We start from the raw sequence: 18,897 nt of genomic DNA on the forward strand, positions 1-18,897 counted from the left end.
TGCTGCAGGACTCCCTGGCAGTGTGCTCATTGTTGGAATACTGAGGGACTACTAGTCAGTACCTAGCAAGCTCTACTTAGCAAAACACAGATAGGAAAGGAGAATTCTTCACAGCTTATAACTGCCCAACATCAATAGGGACAGCAAAAGGCACCTTCCTGATCCCAACATTATCATCTGCTGCTCTTCCAAGTTCCAGATGCTTTTTGTTTCTTGCAGGGGGGGGGGGGGGGGGGGGAAAGAGGGGTGCTAGTGCTTCCATGATTTGCAACTCTAAAATTTAGGTGCTGGGAAAAGTTAGGCAACTTGAATAGGAGGCCACTCTGGCTTCCCCTAAATGTCTTTTACAGGTGTCCTATAAATAATTAGTACTTTCCTATGTGGGAAACTAGGGTACAATACCCTAACTGCCACCCATCCTGATAAGTCACTGGAATAGCTGCACAGCAGCAGCTGGTGGGCCTGAAGCTTAGTGCTCATGTTGCTGAAATGACCGATCTCACAAAACATTGGTCACAAATAGTTCAAACTGAAGATAATCTCATGTTTGAGCCCTATGATAATAATTTCCCAACTTGTCATGTAAATAGTGTTCATAAGTCACATCTTCTCACAAATAATTTGATAGCAAAAGTTTTGTAGCTGTCTACATAAAGCACCTCAAGACAGTTTTTTTTGTTAAAAAAAGTTTATTTTCCACAAGGAAGAGCAATAGGAAAAAATTGTTTTCCACTTTTTTTCTGAAATCAGTCTACAAGGACATATTCAGCACCAAACTGAAAAGAAAAAAAAAGGAAAAAGTACAAACAGCCATAGAATATAATCCATAAAGCAAACATTTAATATTGCACTTTGTTTCTCTTAACATTTTGGATTTTACTCTTTTTTTTCCTAATTCAAAAATCAGGAATCTAGCTTGAATACTGGGCTAACAACTGTGACGCTCACGTTTTTATAATATCAGGAATTGACCAATATTTATATAACAGGAAAAAAATAATGCCTCTAAAGAAGTGTGTAAAATACTTTAATGGAAATGACTATTTGACAACATTTTAGACCTCGAATCTGATCACACTTTGTGATGCAGTGCCAATTATGATGATATTGATCAATCCTGCTTTGTATGTCATTTTTCATTATATTGTGATAAGTATTTAATGCTATGCATATCCAACAATTGTTCCCTAGTCTGTTTCAAACAAACAAAAAACAAAAGGAAAAAAAAGGAAAACCACCAAATGCCCTTTTATGCCAACAAACCCATCAGTTTTCTTTTCCTTTATGTGGAGGAGGGACATTCAAAAAATGGTCTAAAAATTGAAAAAAAAATTCACCCAACTTCCTTATTATCCAGCATATTAGTTTGCTTGCTGAAGCCCAAACCCTTTAACTGAATCACTTAAAACGCGACTCGTATTTACACTGGGTTTTTTTTCACCCTGTCATTTTTAAACATGAAGTGTCTTCCATGTTTTCATAAAGGCCACTTATGGAAAAGCCTATTTTGTTTTTTATGAAGCCTTAAAAGCAAGACAGCATTCCATCATTCCACCATGCCAGAGACTTAACTTTTATTTTCAACCACTTTGTAACACGACATTAAATGATAGAATAGACATGTTAAATAGTCAACCCAAGAAACACTACTTATGTTAAAAATCGTGCTTGAATTCTTTCTGAAAAGTTTATACATGAACAGCTTTTGCAAATTAACTAAAATTCCTAGTGCCTAGATCCTGATACTTGTACTAATACAATGCCCCCATGCCCAATACTCTGACAGTTTACCCCTTCCACAATGTGCAGGGTGGAAGCCCCCAGTCTTCGAGTAGTTGAAGTTTTCTACATATGTGGCTGTACAGTTACAATCCTTTTGCTTGGATACATGCTTTAGGTTCGAGGGTACAAAAGGAAATCAATTATCAAGACAAATCTCTGCTAGCCAATATTCTAATAGGGCTGATAATTTTGATATTCTGTCCATTTCGTTTTTCTGAGAATCATTTATTGTTTTACAATTTTGTAAACCCTGAAGATCAACACAATACAAAGTGCACAAAAACAGCCATCTCACCAACCCTATACTCTTCTTGCACTTTAAAATATACATTTGGACTGGAAACTCACTATATATGTATAGATTTGGTGATTTAGTAACTATGTATAAAAATAAATTCAATTTCCCTTTCCACCCTCCCTCGTTGAGAAACCTTACTATGAATCATGGACAGTACATTACTATTTCTTGTTTAAAACCCTTCCTTAACTCTTGGCTGGTGTCTGCTGGTGCTGCCTTCTTTTAAGCTTCAAAACTTGACCAATCTTTTCTGAAGTTGCAAAAAGATAAAAAGGGAACGAGGGTGCATTGTTACTTATGGGCATGTCCCTTTTCTAAATCCCCCTTTAAAATAAAAAACAAAGGGAAAAAAAAAACAAAAAGTAACAGTGCAACATAACAAAACACACATAGCTTTTCAACGGTTTGGCAAGTGATGAGTTCACCTGAGATTAAGTGATTTTAGGCAGTCTGTAACAAAATGCTTCTTTGTGGTAATAGTAGAAAGGCAACAAATTCTTAAAAGAAATCAAGAAGGTATACAATCTTGCAGAAGTCTATTATTCTCCTGTTAATTTTTTTTCCATATAACTGTTGCATATCTACTACAGTAGGCTGCAAAACATACAGCAAGGATTGGCTTGAAGGCATTTGATGTTCGTAAATAAATCCACAGCTGAAGAGGTGATAACATGATCAGTCTACTGGAACAATTCTGAGCATGTGCATACGTAGGTAAAGTCCAGGCTACATTAAATTAAAAGAAAAAAAGTCAGTGCATTTGTCATCTTAAAGTTACTGTTTTTCAAAGCTTTCTTTTTGCCTCTTGTTGTGCGGACCACAAACAAGTTAGAAGGGGTAACAGTCCAGCGTAAATGAGAAAAAGCTGTAGTGACACTGAACCGCACAACATAAGCAATGTGCATGTGCAAATTTTCAAATCAGAAGAGGACGTCATCATCCCTCTCTTTTACAACATGGTGAGTGTTTTGACACATATTACCATAGGCTAATAAGGCTGCTCCTAGTATGTGCCAGTATTTAAGGGAAAAAAGCTCAGGTCTTCAAGCATGTGGAGCAGGTCCTATGATGTTGTAGGCTTCAAAAGCATGATCACAGGTTGTTTTCACTTATTCACCGTCTTACAGGCAAGAGCAATACCACTTCCTTTGAAAGTATATCTCTGATATGATGCCTTGATCCTCAACACGGCAGAGATACGACTAAAAATCCAAATCAACTCAGCTAGTGAATGATTCCTTCAACGAGAGGGACAAGATGGTCTGTCATCTGTGGGCTGATCTGGGTTTGGATCAATCTGAATGGAAGGGAAAAAATAGAAATTTAATTTAGAACTTTAAAAAAAAAAAGAATCAAGTTCACAAGTTAAATACTGTGATAAATAAAAAATACTGTGACTGATCCAAAGGTCACTAAAGTCAATAGAAAGTGACTAGCTGACTATAATGGACTTTGGATCAGGTGACCAATGTTCCATATTGGCTTGTATCCAATACATCCATGTTTAATTTTGTGTATTTTAAAACACAATGAAAGGCTATAGCTGTGACCTGACAATACCATGAGTTTAGGCATAAAGAGCTAATGATATAAACAATGAAAATAATTAATGGATAAACCCATTATACAGCGTCATTTCTAATTATTTGTAAGGCACAAACAATCTTCAGTTATTTGAAATGTGCTGAATAGTTCGCTTAAAAATAGTATTTTATATATGAAACATACTTTTTGCTAATATCCTTGAATATTACTCATGAACTTATACTCCACTAATTTATCAAATGCAGACATTTTGCTTGAAAAAGTAGTGAAATTATCAGTAAAACAGTCATTTTAGTTTTGATCAAGAACTACTGTACAACAATGTGACAGTTAACCAGTTTCTGCTATTGAGGTGTTTCAAGGTCATGGAGCCTTACTCTCCCTGCTTCTCATTTGTTGTAATATACTTAATTTAAATTTAAAAAGAAAACTATATTAGCTATCTTACATATATATCTTAGGTGGCAATATTGTACACTGTCAACACATTGTACTATCTACAAAATCAATAAGAGTTAGAAACTTATGACCTTTTGAAAATCTCACTAGGTACCTCTCTGCATATATAGGCAACTAACTACCTAGGAGAATCTGGCTTTGAGCTCCTTTCATGAAAACCAGCAATAATACGCAAATCAATAGTGGATTGAATTCCTTGGTTTGGAGTCTTTAGCATTAACAAATCAAAACACAGCTGGTTTGTTAGTGTTCCAGGTGTGGCGTATTATCATTCTATAATCTAAACTAATAATGTTACTTTCTTAACATGTAAAATTGACAAAAGTACAGTTAAACAAAGGATAAAAAGGGTTGTTCTTTTATTCTGCACAAATAGTTTTCCTTCTTGCAGTTACAAACATATCACTGAACAGGCACTGATACTGCCTGCTCATCCCAAGGTATTTTATAAAGCTTAAAATCCATCCCAAGTGGCATTGAAGAATCTTGTATTTAAGGCAGATTTTAAAATCAGCCTGATCCAAGCATGTCACTTACCAGCTGGAAGCTTATTCTACAAAAGTGGATTCTGATTATGAAAGCCCTGCCTCAGAGAGACTTCAGAGAATAGGAAGAGACAAGCCAAATAGCCAGCACTGGCTAACCTGAGATGGCAGGCAGAAAAACTAATTTGAAGGAGGTATGAGATATTCTGGACCTAAACAATGTTAAATACTTTCCAGATCAACAAGAAACCAAAAAATGTCAACTCAGTACTTGAATAGTAACCAACCAAAAGAATTAAAACTGGAATCACAGGCCTAGTGATGTAGCTAAATTTATCTAATGCTATGTCTGATTAGGCCTAGTTGACTAAACTGGAATCACACTTTAGTAATCCAATAAATGAGATATTGACCAATATAGCCCCCCTTCCTATCAAACTATAGTTTTCTACGTACTATTGAAGTACCTACTGATAGTCAAAGGACATATTGCAAATGTAATTGTACTGTAAAAGGTAATTACGAGAGAGAGAACTTGATTCCAGTATAAAATCAATATTCTGGATAATTTGCAGAAAATTGATGGAATTAGTACAAGGGTCTGCCAAGGGGCTTCTAGTCTCTTAGGGGCTAACACTCAGGAGATCTGAAGCATACGTAACTATCAACACTGAATATACCACCTTTAAAACATGGTGAAAACTGAGGGTAGCATACATCAAGGGGTATAAGATGAAGACGAATGATATAAATAATATTTTTGTCCTCATTTACTATTAACAGGCTTTAGGTTAGTGGCCCAATAGAAACAAGAGTAATAAAGAAGAAAAAGTGATCAAAGAATAATCAGCTCACTCCAGGGAGAAATTTGAGACTATAAGGAATACCTCTTACTCACAGAGTAAGATGTGGATGCCTGGGAGCTCTGAAAAATCAGGTGATTTAAGTGAAAGAAAATCTTGCTCCATGTTTTGCTTTAGTGATTTATATTAATTTTAGGGGGCGGAACACAAAAGTTCTCATTTTCTGCTTATTGAACTTTTGCTACTAGAACGGAGAATGCAAAATAAACTGTTTTGGCTAACTGCATTTTTGTTTACTTACCTCTGAATAAAGAGGTGGAGGCAGAAAACGAAACTCCTGGATATATGCAAATAATGGTCCTTGAAGTGCCCTCTCAAAATCATCACAAGCAGCTATGGGTACAAGGCTGGACTGCCTTTGCTCCTCTGTGACCACTTCTGCATAGCTAGGAGGTGCTGTAGGGAAAAGGTACACGCAGTTCGAACAACAGTTCTTATGCATGTCAAAATACATAACATGACAAATATTAAACTTTATAATTTGCACTAGGTAGGTAAAAGTGCTCAGTGACAAGTGTTTTAGATTGTCTTGTGTGTAATAACAGTCCATGCTATTTAACTTAAATCTAAGAAAGTAAGTTTACACTAAAGACACGTTGAGAATTTTCATCTACTTTGGCTTGACTGTCTCCCTGAAATCCAAACAGGAAACCCCACATTTTCTGTAGGGGGAGCAGGGCAACCTCACATTCCTCTGGATCCCATACAGGGTGTCTCCGTGTGCCCCAAAGGGGATGCACATCATTTTTCCCGCTCCAATCATGTGGAGAATTCCCATAAAAAGGTAATAGAGACTGTTACCTTTCCACAAAGCATCTGCTACCAAGGATCCTGGGGTCACAGTGAGACTTTGGTAGCATAGCTGCAGTGGATTGCGCTGCCTGAGACAGCTGGTGTGGAGGTAATCAAATTCCACAGATGGCCCTGTCCTTCCGTGCATCCTGTGCACTGATTCCACTGAACCTGCCAGTTGTTGTGGCAGATGGGCCCGACTGCCTTTCTAGGGTTAGGGGAGGCAAAAAGGACCTCTAACCCCATGGTGGAATGATGTGGAGGAGATCTCAAGGTAGAAATCCTGAGGAGATTTCCTCCTGCCCTGTGTCTTTTATTACAGGAGGGGATAATCTAGGTCTTAATGTATCAGTGAAGTGTTAGGGTTAAAAAAAAAAAAAAAAAAAATCAAGACGATAGTGAATTGTTTGGGAGTTGTATTGTCAAATTACCTTCGGGTCTTTCAGGCAGTGGCAGACCAAGCCAGTTCATATTCATGCTACACTGGCTGCTTACACTTGATGTTCTGCTGCCAAATGGATGTAGAGGAATAGTACCAATGACAAGTGGTAAATTAAGGAATAAATCCATTGCTCCAGGAATATCAACGTACACCTAAAAAGTAAGTGACAAAAAGGCCATGATTAAATGCTGAAACAGATGGTCTTTGTGGTTTTGTACGAGCCCTCTGTCTGAATTAATGAGCTAAATTCTGCTCCAAGATCCACACGGGTCTTGCTTCTCTTCCTCCTTTTGGCTCAATCCTGAAAAGTGCAGACCTCCTTGAAGTCCAACCAAAATAAATGGAAACTCAGGATTCTCATTATCTCTCAGCATCAGAGCCCAGCTGCACAAGTCTTCCGCTTAAATTATATATCTGCTTAGCTGACAGGCAAATATTTTAAGATCTGCCATGGTTTTAACCAATCACCCTTAGTAAGTTTCCTGTTGTGATGTGCATTTGGAACTTTCATTATAATGCAGGAAAGATTACTGCTGAAGATATGTAGGTTTCACAGCCAACTAGCCAAAAATATCTAAGTTTATTTCAAACTTGTGTGGATGTCTCCATGAAAATTATTCATATCATATATGCCAGGGATCTCCCACTCAAATGACCACGAGGGCCACATGAGGACTAAGTGATGTGGCTCTTGGGCCAATGTATGACACCCCCTCACCCCCACGCTGCCCTGCCCCCACTCCACCCCTTCCATGAGGCCCTGCCCCGCCTCTTCCCACCCCTGCCCTGCCCCCATTCCAACCCCTTCCCCGCCGCCTCCTCCTGAGTGTGCAGCTCCCTGCTTCTCCCCCCTCCCTCCTGGAAAGCACTAAGCACCACCAAACAGCTGTTTGGTGGCAGGAAGTGCCTGGAGGTAGGCAGAGGAGCAGGGACATGGCAGGCTGTAGCAGAGGGAAGGGGAGCTTGGTGGCCACAGGAAATAACTTGAGGGGGGCAGGGGGAGCTTGGTGGGCCGCAGGCCACATGTTTGAGATCCCTGATATATGCTTTGAGACAATCTGAACATTTTACTTACCATTAATGAGTATTCTACACGGATTATACTACAGTCAAGGATAGAGGGGGAAACAGGTGGAATTTTCAACTGTTTCCCATTCCAGGTTTCTGTTTTCCCAGATGACAGGGATTCCCCACGCAAATTGGCAACAAGCTGTTTTACTTCCTTCATTTTTCCTTTGGCATAGAATGCCTGGGTTTGATAAATGGCTGCCTTTGGCACCACCATACGGGAAGAGCAGTTTTCAATCTCAGCAAAGATCTGAATTGATTCACCTGGAACAAAACAGAATTTCTTATTCTTGTTATATTACATAGCGACGCAAGAACATTTTCAGCAATCTATACATGGTTACAATGGCCCAGATGCTGCTCTTACTGAACTTACTGGCAAAGCACCCACTGATTTCAACAGAATCATGCACAACACAAGCAAATATAACAAAATGTGCAGTTTATGTACTATAACAACTTGAAGACAGCTACCACGTGGTCTGTTTTGATTAACAGCATACTCACAAGTACGTATTGTTTACATATGGCTATACATGTAAAAGGGTACTTTTTAAAAAACAAGTCTTTTTTTCCTATAACTACTCTGCTACGTACCTGGGGTGTAGCCCTTCCTTTCAATTTTGGCACTTAAGGATATTGGGCCTGAGGTACAAAACCAACAACAGAGAGTCTTTTCTTTTGTGCCTGCTTGGGGTGACTGCAAAAGAACAACAATAGATACCCCTGATTAAATTTGGTGCAGAATAGAAATAGCTCTACGTATCTTTTAATCAACACAGAGGAATAACCATTAGAGTTTAAAGGCCAACTCCTGCTGCTTGTTTTACTCATAAGAATAGTCCTGTTCATTTCAATAGCATTATGGAAGTAAAGCAAGCAAGTTTTGTCCTAAAAAGTCATCCCAGCACTAGCGATGGTAATTAACAAAAGAGCTACCCATGTCATGCTCATCCTCAAATCTGACTTAATTTAAATTAGAAAATACGGTATGTGTGACAGTTAGTGACTTTTTAGCCCATATTACTGCAACATACTGTCAGTATAACTTTCCATATAATAATCTGTAATTAAGACATCTTCCCACATTCCATTTTACTTTTGAAAAATAAAAAAAAATAAAAAATCCCAAACCCTGACTACTTGAATATTGATCCTGCTGCCATTCTCATCTAAATCAACGGTATTTCTGTTGTTGCCTTACATGAGATCAGGGTTAAGGCCCTGATCCAAAGCCCACTGAATCGTCTAGGAAAATCCGACTTTTTTCATCCACACACAAAAGAAACCTATTTCAATGGACTGTATTTTATTTTATTTTTTTTCCCTATGTTGCCATTTGAGAAAAAAGAAAAGGAATTTTAGGCCAGATTGAAATGAGAGTGCCTCACGGAAAACATCTTAATGTAATATCCAAATAGATTAGTAAAATAAAATTTAAGAAAAATATTCTACAGAATTGTGATAATTTCTCCCCATTGGCAGACAATATCCATATTGAAGTTATGAATAATGCACTGTAGTACAATTTTACTTTGCATTTTTAAGTTAGCAGTCTATTGTTGAAAGTGTCATAGGAGTAACACTGCTTTTCAGAAAACTAAATTTTTTATTAAATCAACAAAGAACAGTTAATACAATTTTCTCTTGAAAGAGAGATTTCATAGTTTATCATGTATGCAGTTCACAGCTGAAGTTAAATGTAGATAATTTAAAAATAAGCAACTCCAAGTACTTTGAAGTTAGTTTTCAAAATGTCAGCTATTATGAGTTGCTCAAATGAGATATTTAAAGAATAGTTGCAGTTTAAAGAGCATATTAGCAAAAATTGAAGATTTTTATGTTGTTTCAGTTATACTTTTTTTGTATGCCAAAAAACAAAACAATTAGTAATTCTGTCAATTCTTACCAGTAATGAAGGAGTGTTGATATCTATATGTTCAAAGACTGTAAATTCCTTCTTTAATTTTACTGGTAAAAGCCAAGGCCTGTGCAATTCGGCTTTCACCCAATAGCGCACACTGCCATGTCTGCCTTCGAATGAGGTAGCAAGTGGTCTGTGCAGGACACAAAGGTCAAAATTGAGTAAGTCTTTATCCTCTCTTTCTAATAGTGATACAACTGATCAGAATAAGAATCAATAAGTTGTACAGTATTGTTTATGTTGCATAATATTTAAGCATAACTTATTTGCAAAGTTTCCATATTTCAAAAAGGATTAAGTTTGGGAGAAAAAATCTCTGTAGTTGAATTTTAATTCATTTTACAGTAGGTAGTTGAAATTTTCACTATCATAGGAATTTTGCTAGAACATGCCACCAGGATACACATTTATTTCCTTTAAAAACTTATAAGAAGCTACTTTTAAACCTGGACTATATGAAGTTCTAGGACAAAGTAATGCTAACAACAGTTTTAAAATTAGTATGAATTGCTCAAATCTCTATCTGTGGTAGTCTATTTTATAGATTAACTACTCTGAGTACAGTTTAATTGTGCCTACATTCCTACTGTATCTGATTCTTCCTTAGCTAGTTTAACCTCTTGCTCTTGTAGTTGACTTTAGACAACCTAGTTTAGACACCCCAAAAAGCTACCTGACCAACCCCTATGTATCTCTAACATTGTAAAATAACTAAGAGCCTCAGTATTGATTTCCTGAATTGTACTTCTGTATTTCTACATCCTAGAATTTCACACAGAAAACAGGAATTAAACACAACCTCACGGTCCTCATCCAGTGTTAGAGTAATTTATTTCAACCTCTAGTTTGACACCTCTATCTGCACATCTGAGAAATGTGCTCTCTTTTTCTCAGGGCTATTAAAATCCAAGTTGAAGGCCTTTATCATCAATCCTGTTTCTCAACATCACCATACCCTCCACTTCACTATACTAAAGTTACTCTTCAGGCTTTTATCAGTTCTCTCTTTCTAAAGTTCTTCATCATGAGCTAATTTCATGGTCGCTTTTAAGTCATTAACACAGTTTAAAAAAAAAAAAAAAAAAGAGAGACTGTTTTGACCAGTCCTTGCAATAATTTACTTATCTTCTTCCATCTCAAACTCCTACATCTCCTAAGTCCAATACCATTGGTTTTGAAGTCCAAACCTACTACTACTAAACCATATGTTTACTTTTTGATTACTTTCCTAAAGTCTAGTCCCAATTATAAAATGGAAAACCATTTTTTTGCAAAACGAGAACAGAATTTTGTGAACATACAAGCAGAGTCTGTATGATAGAGTTTGAGTCAAAAGAGCATTCTGGATATTGGTAAATGATGTTTTCATCTGAGTGCCCAGCTGGCTTCTAGAATTCCATAGAGGGGTCTTTTTGAATGTGTTTCTAGTCATACTATAGCATTTCCAGTAGTATCACATTAGTTCAACTGAGCCTGAGAAGTGCTGAGCATCTGCAAGTTCCATCAAAGCCATGGGAAATGCAGGTGTTCAGCATCTCTAATAGTCAGGCACTTTATTGGTTTTAATGTGGAAGTTAGGATATCCCAACTTGCATGGTATTTATCCAAGGTTTTCTATCTCAATTACTTCTGTTTTATATTGAAAGTCTCCTCCCTCTCTGCTTCTGTTCTTCCTGATCTTTTATGATCACACACACACTCTCTCTCTCTCTCATTACTTAGTATCCACTGATATTTGAGTTAAGCCCATGATGTTGATATCTCCTGTGTATAAATAATTTCAGATCTCCCATTTTTGTCATATTTGCATTTATGTACATTTTAGCCATTTTCTAAGAGGAACAACCCATTTCTTTATGTCCAGATTACATTTTGTTAAAGTATTAACATTGCCTGACCTAATATTGTTCCTTGCTATCTATCCAATTGCTTGTTTCTACCCTGCTTTCTGCACAACCACCCTCTTGGAATATATATGTCCCTTTGCCCACTTTTACTAGTCTAAACCCTCAAAGGTGTCTATCTCCATCTGTTCAGATGTAGTTCATTCTGTCACATCTGTTTCAAATAAACCCAAACAGATTAGTATTAAATTCTCTTATCACTAACTCTGCTTATCTACAGGGCTCCAGTAGAATCCTGATTCATCAGGAGGTGATCCCAGCAACTTTACAGGGTTCAGTGGTCAACTGGTTCCTTTACCCTCTGTATAGTGAGTAAAACATTGCATGGTATGACCAAGTGGCACACATTACACTTGCAACAGGTCACAAAAGGAAATGATTGCTGCCCTTCAATCAATAGCCCTAATTTTCAAAAAAATACTTTAGAATAAAAGTAACCTCTTTAATAGTTTAATAGGACTATGTCCTTGTAGCATGTTTTAGTGGAATCCCTACCACCATTGAAAAGGGTTTTATTCCCCCCCCACCCACTAGAATTTTCCATACAGTGCTTGCTTTCATAAGTATGTATTTCAACATTATTTCATACAGCATTGGTATTATGTGTGGTACTTACGTCTGTGGAAGCTCAAAGCTGAATGCATATTCATGCCTTCCTGAATGAATAGTGTTGAGGCCTTCTTCAGAATTGTCATCATCTAGGAGGAAAAAACCCAAAAAGCTATTTCACCTGTGAACATTTTACACACCACAATATATTACATAGGTTTCTTGTTTGTATTGTAAGGGATTAACATCTAAACTCTTAAAAATGGTGATATTTTTCTTAGTAAGATACAATCTATCTGGATTCAATAAAACAAAAAAGTGTTAAATATAGGCAACATGTTTAACACGCTTTTATGTAAAAGGATTCTAGCCAATTTTAAGAGAGAATATTCTTGATTTGAACATAGGCTTGGATGTGACGATTACAATTCCAGTGTCTATTTAAACATATTACAAAATCATCATGCGAATTATTTTTCAATAGAATTTCTAGGTGTCTTAAATGAAATAGCTTAATGATATTCAAAAAGCAATCCCACGTTATACAGACTATGGAGTCTGCGCCAGAAGATTAAATTTAGCAATTCATCTTCCTTTTATTTCCTACCTAGCAACAGACTTCAGAAATTAGATAAAAAAATATCCTGTTCTGTAAAAAGATGTGGGAAGTACTAGCAAAATCAAAGGGTGTGGAAGGGTGACTAGCTACTACAAAACTATCAGCCTTGTTTAAAGCCAATCCATTTTAAGTGTTGCAGGTATAGATAGGTATTCAGGGAGGATCAGAGTTTTTCAAGTTCCAGAAAAATTGACCTTCCGTATTCTTATCTGTGATTTCTCAATGTTACACTGGAAGTCTTAGCAAAATGTATTTTATTGTGAACTATAAAACTTGAGAAATAGTCAAAATTTCCATTTTGAGGGGAGTCTATGTTAAATATAAATACTTGAATGCAAATTAAATGAGTTGATGGGTATATCTGTATTCACCACAGCCTGATTGAGAGCCCCCACATCCCCCAAAAAGGGGGCAGAAAAAGGCAGTTTTGTTCTCGTTCTTCACACCCCTGCTCCCAAAAAGTGTGCTGCACTCTTGACTTCTTTACCAAAAGTTGTATGAAAGAGGCATATATACAGGCTCAGATAATTTACACCTTCTAAGGGAGAGTTATGCACATCTCCAGCATGCAATGTCACGGAAACTGCATCCTAAGTTTTCACAAGGGCATTTTAGTCTTTATCCTTTTCTATTTTTTAATCATTTCCGGGCACTGAAGTTTCTCTCCTCTTCCTTTCTGCCAGCTCAGCACTCCCATTGAGGCTCAGCAGCAGCAGCAAAGCTGTGGTAAACAAGTGCTGAGCTGTCAATCACAGACCAGACTAGAGCAGGAGAGGACCGGCCTAAACCGGCGCGAGCAGCTCCCCAGCCAGCCAGCCGCTCATATACATACCGTATACATTACACTAGCGCGTTTGCTCAGCACCTCCCCCAGGCGCAACCCAGCTTGGCAGCCCGGGGGGAGCCGCCCCTTGCCTGGGCTCCCGCTCCGCACGCTGCCTGGCAGTGGCGTGCCGTGCTGCACGGCTCCTTGCCTGCGGGGCGCCCAATGCCGCCCACCACCACAGGCCGGGAGGGACTCAAATCCCAGCCCAAACCACAGGGACCGGTTGCTAAGAGGCAGCCCGGCTGGGCCCAGGCACCGCACTAACGCCACCCTACCCGCCGGGCTCCCGCCGTGTGCCTCGGGGCTTTCAGAGCCGGACGTTGGTTCGCCATGGCAAAGCGTGGGCAAGGGGCGCCGGGGAGGATTTGCTTCTCCTCCCTATCCCCCCACCCCCAGTGTGGCTTGGATCACTGGGCGCCCCCGATCCGGACCCGCCAGCCCGGTGCTAAGCCACGCGGGTCACTAGTCAGGGCAGAGCCGCTCCAGTCTCGGCCTCAGGCCTCCCCGCGGCCGAACCGGCAGCGCAGAGCGGGTCTAGCCCGAGGGGCCGCAGTCAGAGCACCAGCCGCGGGCTTTGCCACCCTCCGCACGGAGAGCGGTTGTATGAACAGTGGGACTGCGGGTGGAGGGCCCGATCCTGCTCCCACCGTGGAGCCTCTCCGTTCCCGGGGACAGGATCAGGCCCTAACCGCTCCCGGCTCAGCGCTGGGGAGATAGGGCTGAGCCCCGGGAGGATTCCGGACCCAGGCAGCCGCGAGCGGACGCCGCCGCCACCAGCACCCGCGTCGCGCCGCACGCTACGACCCCGGGACTAACTGGAGCCCGCTAGCTACCTCCTCCGTCTGCCTTCCCTTCCTCCAATTAGCGGCTGGCATCGCCTTAGCAACAGGCTAACAAACCCCACTAGGCCAATGACTGAGTGAGCACTGGGCGTGGTCTCTGTTACCAGGCTAGGCTGAGAGGTGGTGCCGGAGCTAAGTCATTGAAACTCCCTTTCCATTCAGCGCAGAGTGCACTGTAGCAGCAGTGCCTGGCTGGGCTGCGCAGGGAGCGGATGGCCGAGCTGCTCCAAGCTCACAGTTTAAGTGAATGCACAAATCACCGGCGTTTACGCAACACACACTGCGTTTATCTACAAGTGCTTCTCATTTGCAAGTTTCAGACCTACTCCATCTTCCTTCTCCTGCTTTCCATCCAAATAGAGGTATGTGAATGGTACTGGTGGAGAGACACCTGAGATATATACTCACATATACAAAGTCATTCTTGCTTTTAAAAAAACAATTGGGAACCTCTGTGGACATATTTGTGATCTTACACCCTGCTCTGAAGCATGCATACATTTTTGCACCTCTCTGTGATGGGGGTGGGGGATTCTGGGATTGCAAATAGGGGAAAAGGCAAATGCACTTTGCATGGATGAAATGTTTGCACGGTAGGAAAATAAAGAGCTTTTTAGCTCTATGCCTCTACCAATTATATTTACCTGCTTCCACCATGGTAACTGAAACCCTTTCCATGGCTGTGTAACATACGCTGTACAACTTCTTTACTGATATTTATTTTTAAGGGAGGGAAGGGGGAAAATACCCTACTCATGCACCTATCTCTACAGCAAATATACTGCATATAGATGTAAAAAGAGAGAACAGCCGAAAATTACATAAACACTTTTAACATCATTTTCTTGGGCTAGGAATTAAGTCATCGCCATCACCTGACGCATGTAAACCAATCTGCTAAGAGGAGAATAAGCACCCCCTCCCACTCCCTAGTACTGGTCCCAAACAGGATTGAACCGCTTCTAACAAAGGGTGGAAACTTCAGAAAAACAAGCTTAGTCTCTTATACTTCCACAATGTAACCATTCAAACAATAGATTAACAGTCCGAAGACCCACTCCGCTCTTGAAAATGCTTTATTCCCTTTTCCTAACCTAAATTAGATCATTTTCCACAGTACTTTTCATTTCCATTGGGGCTGGCACAGTAGGTTTCATTGAATGCAGGTTCCAGAACTCCCTAACTTAGAAATGCTGGTCTAATTACACAATAATGGACTCTAAATGGCTTTCCAGACAGACTTCTTTACAGCTGTCTCACTGACATATAATGTATATAAAAAATTCAGATATTTTACGAACTTTGTTTAAAGCAAAGGAAAAAAAACACACGTGGGGTGCTGACTGCATATGTCAAAATAAGCCACATGGAATCCTTTATCTGCCAACAATTATCCATCCTTGAAGAAGGATTATCACATATATAATTTGAAAATCTGAATTGTTTCCATAAATGTCAAAAGCAGAATTCTATGTATTATCTCTCAGTATGTATGACGAGATTACCAAAAAAAAAAAAAAAAAAAAACCTAAATCATTTACATCTGATTTCTGCTCCAGTTTTTCTTAATCCCCATGAGAGGGGAAAGCCTACTAATGGCTATCAGATCCATAGGACAAAAGTGTTTTTGCATTAAACAAATGAAATCCCCATATATTGGAAGTGCGTATGAAAGAGGCTCTGTTTAAGGGCAGGTAGTTGGAAAAAGTCTTGTTTGTAGGCACTTTGCAGATGAACCTCAATGCCAGTTTTAACAGTAAATGTCCATATAATCAAAATCTAAATCCCACAAAGAGGCATTGCATTTTTACTTTCGTATTTGTTCTGGTTTTTTATACCTATACATTAAAAATAAACAGGTTATAACAACTAACAAGATGCAAGATACAAAGCCGTACCCTCTTGCATCCAAAACGATTGTATATAATTTTAACTAGTGTAATAAAATGACTTACCTCTTTCGTGCCCAATTAAGATGTCTTTATGGTTGAAATATTCTACTTCTTCAGTGTAATTCTGTGTATAGGCAGTGTTGGATCCAGCATTTCTAGATTCTGTCCAGCGTACTTTTGCATGTCCTCTTGCATGAATTTTAAGAGATTTTACTCTAATTTCCCCAGTAACTTCTAAATTGACCCTTCCTGAGACTGTATCCCCACTAGAATAGACAGGGACATTGCTGTCATTGAGACAGTCAAAGCTTATTGTCAAACTCTTCACCTTCCCCAGCACCATGTTTTATAACAAAGTCTATAAAAATATATTGTAAGAAAAAAAACAACAAAAGTCAAGATCTCATATGAAATGTGATCTTCACTTTACACTGATCAATACCTCTGCCGTGCAAAAAGCTTGCAGGCAGGATCAGTGTATTCTCTACAAACACTTCATTGGGATTGCTAAAAAGTAACAGCACTAGATGCTGTTCACAGCTACTACCCAGCTCTGTGGTCTCTGTACAAAGACGGGCTGGCTGCAGCCTGCCAGCTCACTTAAGACTAGCTTTGTGAAAAACAACCGGAGTGCGCATGAGCGGGCCGCTGCTGCTTCCCTTATAGGTGTAGCAGAGAAGACGAGCCTGCTGTGGAACAGAAGCTAGTATCTTCTCCATTGTGCGTCTTCCCGATGTGTGCTCGCTACCCTAAACTCTTTAAAGAAGCCCTGCAGATTAGTACCAAATAACCTCTAATAGCAGGCGTTCAGCATTATATTATAGCAGTAAGGATAGGGGAAAGAGTGGGCTGAGAGCCAGAGCTTCAAACAGCTGACTAAGGGCACAGCCACAAGCCCAAACCTCCCAAATCATTTGGTTCTGGGTAGTGCTGTGCTGGAATGTGGGTGAGGGAGTTTGGACGGAAATAAGACACATATTGAGGGTCTGGGACATTCTTCATCCCAAAGAAGAGAGTTTGGCTAGTTCATTTAATTCACTGCATCTGGTGCATTCCAGAAGGCAAAATATTTGCTCTCCAGTTCAGAGTATGTCAATAAGCCAGGAATAAAAGTCGATCTTGACAGTAATGGTTTAGCACCAGCCAGAGATTAGGATGAACTCCACCAGCATCAGCAAAATCCCTCTTCCATCCCTCCCATTCAGTTCACTCTGGTGCTGGAGACCAAGAGAAGAACCCCACATAATTTCAACCTATTCCATTGGCCATTTCTCTGACCTCTCCTGCAATTTAAAAAAAAAAAAAAAGTTGATTTTTAACAGGAAAAGGGAAAAATATCTTTAAGCCTCTGTGCTTCCCTCCTTACACAATTAGGTCTATTACAGACACCACCTACAATTTTTGTTCAGATTATTTCCACTTCTGTGTCCTGTGCCACCTGTAGGAATACAGCTGAATTTAAAATCCTCCAAAAAGTTATGGCATGAGTTTATGTATCAGACAGATTTTTTTAAAATAAAGATTCTATGAGAATTGGTGCAACTTGATATATAGATGAAAGAACAGAAAGTTTGAAACACTGACTTCTGAAATTAAGCAAAGCCTTCCACATATCTTGCATGGATTCAAAAAATATAGCACATTTGTGTGCTAAAAGACTTTAAAAAAGCAACCAGAAACATAAGCATCAGGCATACCTTAATTAGTGCATCTAGAAGCATTGTGCAAAACAACTTTTTAAACATCAAGCAGGGTGAAGTTTTTATTGTCACATATTAAAATGTAATTGTTATACAGTAACATTTGATTTGGGGAGGAGGAATAGGGGGAATATTGTCATTGCTTGACCAAATTATCTAGATTAAATTAAAGGCTACATTTCTTTTTTCTAGTTCCTTGTTTATTGAAATAAGCATTTCAGCATAATATATAATTTAAATGATTAATATTAAACAGATTAATATGTGTTAAGTTATGTTGCTCTGATTCTGTGAATTATGTATCTAAAATAAAGTTCAGAGAAACAGCTTTGCTTTGTAGCATTGTGCCTATATTATTTTCTTAAGTAAGTCTTTCACATTTTCCTTTGGTCGACAGCTGGTGGAAATTCTCATGCTGTTTAGTTTGGGAGACTTTGTGCTATTTCCTTCCAATCTCTTAATACATTTTATGTTTCTGCACCATCTTGTGGTAAATAGGGGGAACGTACACAGATACTTTGCAATAGTATTTCATCCCTTTCCTGGTGGTTTTGTTCCCCTACTCCCATATATGTGTGCAGAGAGTCTCTTCCATGTGCAGATCTTCCCTCTCCTATGTGGAAGGGAGATGGTCATGTGCTTCAATGGGTCTGTTCCCCACCTTGAGTCCTCAGAGTCTGCTGGGGCCATGTATACTCTCACTTTGATGCCCCCTCCCACAAAGATCAGGCAGAAAAGTTAATACAACTGGGGCTGTGTTGTCTTTTCTGTGGTGTCCCTCCAGGGATTCTGGGGGCAACCATGGCCAGGAGTAGTCCACGTAGCCGTGCCCCATGGCACTAATCTCCTGCGGATCCTCTGGGATCTGCCAGGTTTGAGAGCAGGCCCTGTGGCTCATACATGGGGA

The 18,897-nt window shown here is 39.4% G+C and overlaps 1 protein-coding gene across 5 annotated transcripts; it reads right to left on the bottom strand.

Moving 5' to 3' along the window:
• Positions 1-669: 669 nt before the first annotated feature.
• On the bottom strand, positions 670-16,880 carry ARRDC3 (arrestin domain containing 3). 5 transcript variants are annotated; one of them, XM_034773695.1, is made up of 8 exons: positions 16,354-16,879; positions 12,179-12,260; positions 9,644-9,791; positions 8,332-8,434; positions 7,742-7,998; positions 6,656-6,818; positions 5,674-5,828; positions 670-3,377 (listed from the first exon to the last, which is right to left on the bottom strand). In XM_034773695.1, exons 1-8 carry the CDS (start codon positions 16,631-16,633, stop codon positions 3,321-3,323), a joined length of 1,245 nt encoding a protein of 414 aa, XP_034629586.1. In that variant the 5' UTR covers positions 16,634-16,879; the 3' UTR covers positions 670-3,320. The 5 variants fall into 5 exon arrangements, with proteins under 5 accessions (XP_034629586.1, XP_034629589.1, XP_034629590.1 ...); XM_034773697.1 differs by lacking the exon at positions 670-3,377 and having other exon boundaries at positions 5,685-5,865; positions 16,354-16,880; XM_034773698.1 differs by lacking the exons at positions 8,332-8,434; positions 9,644-9,791 and having other exon boundaries at positions 16,354-16,492.
• Between the last annotated feature and the right edge of the window lie 2,017 nt (positions 16,881-18,897).

Source organism: Trachemys scripta, chromosome 6 (genome assembly GCF_013100865.1).
Source record: "Trachemys scripta elegans isolate TJP31775 chromosome 6, CAS_Tse_1.0, whole genome shotgun sequence".
NCBI lineage: Eukaryota > Metazoa > Chordata > Testudines > Emydidae > Trachemys > Trachemys scripta.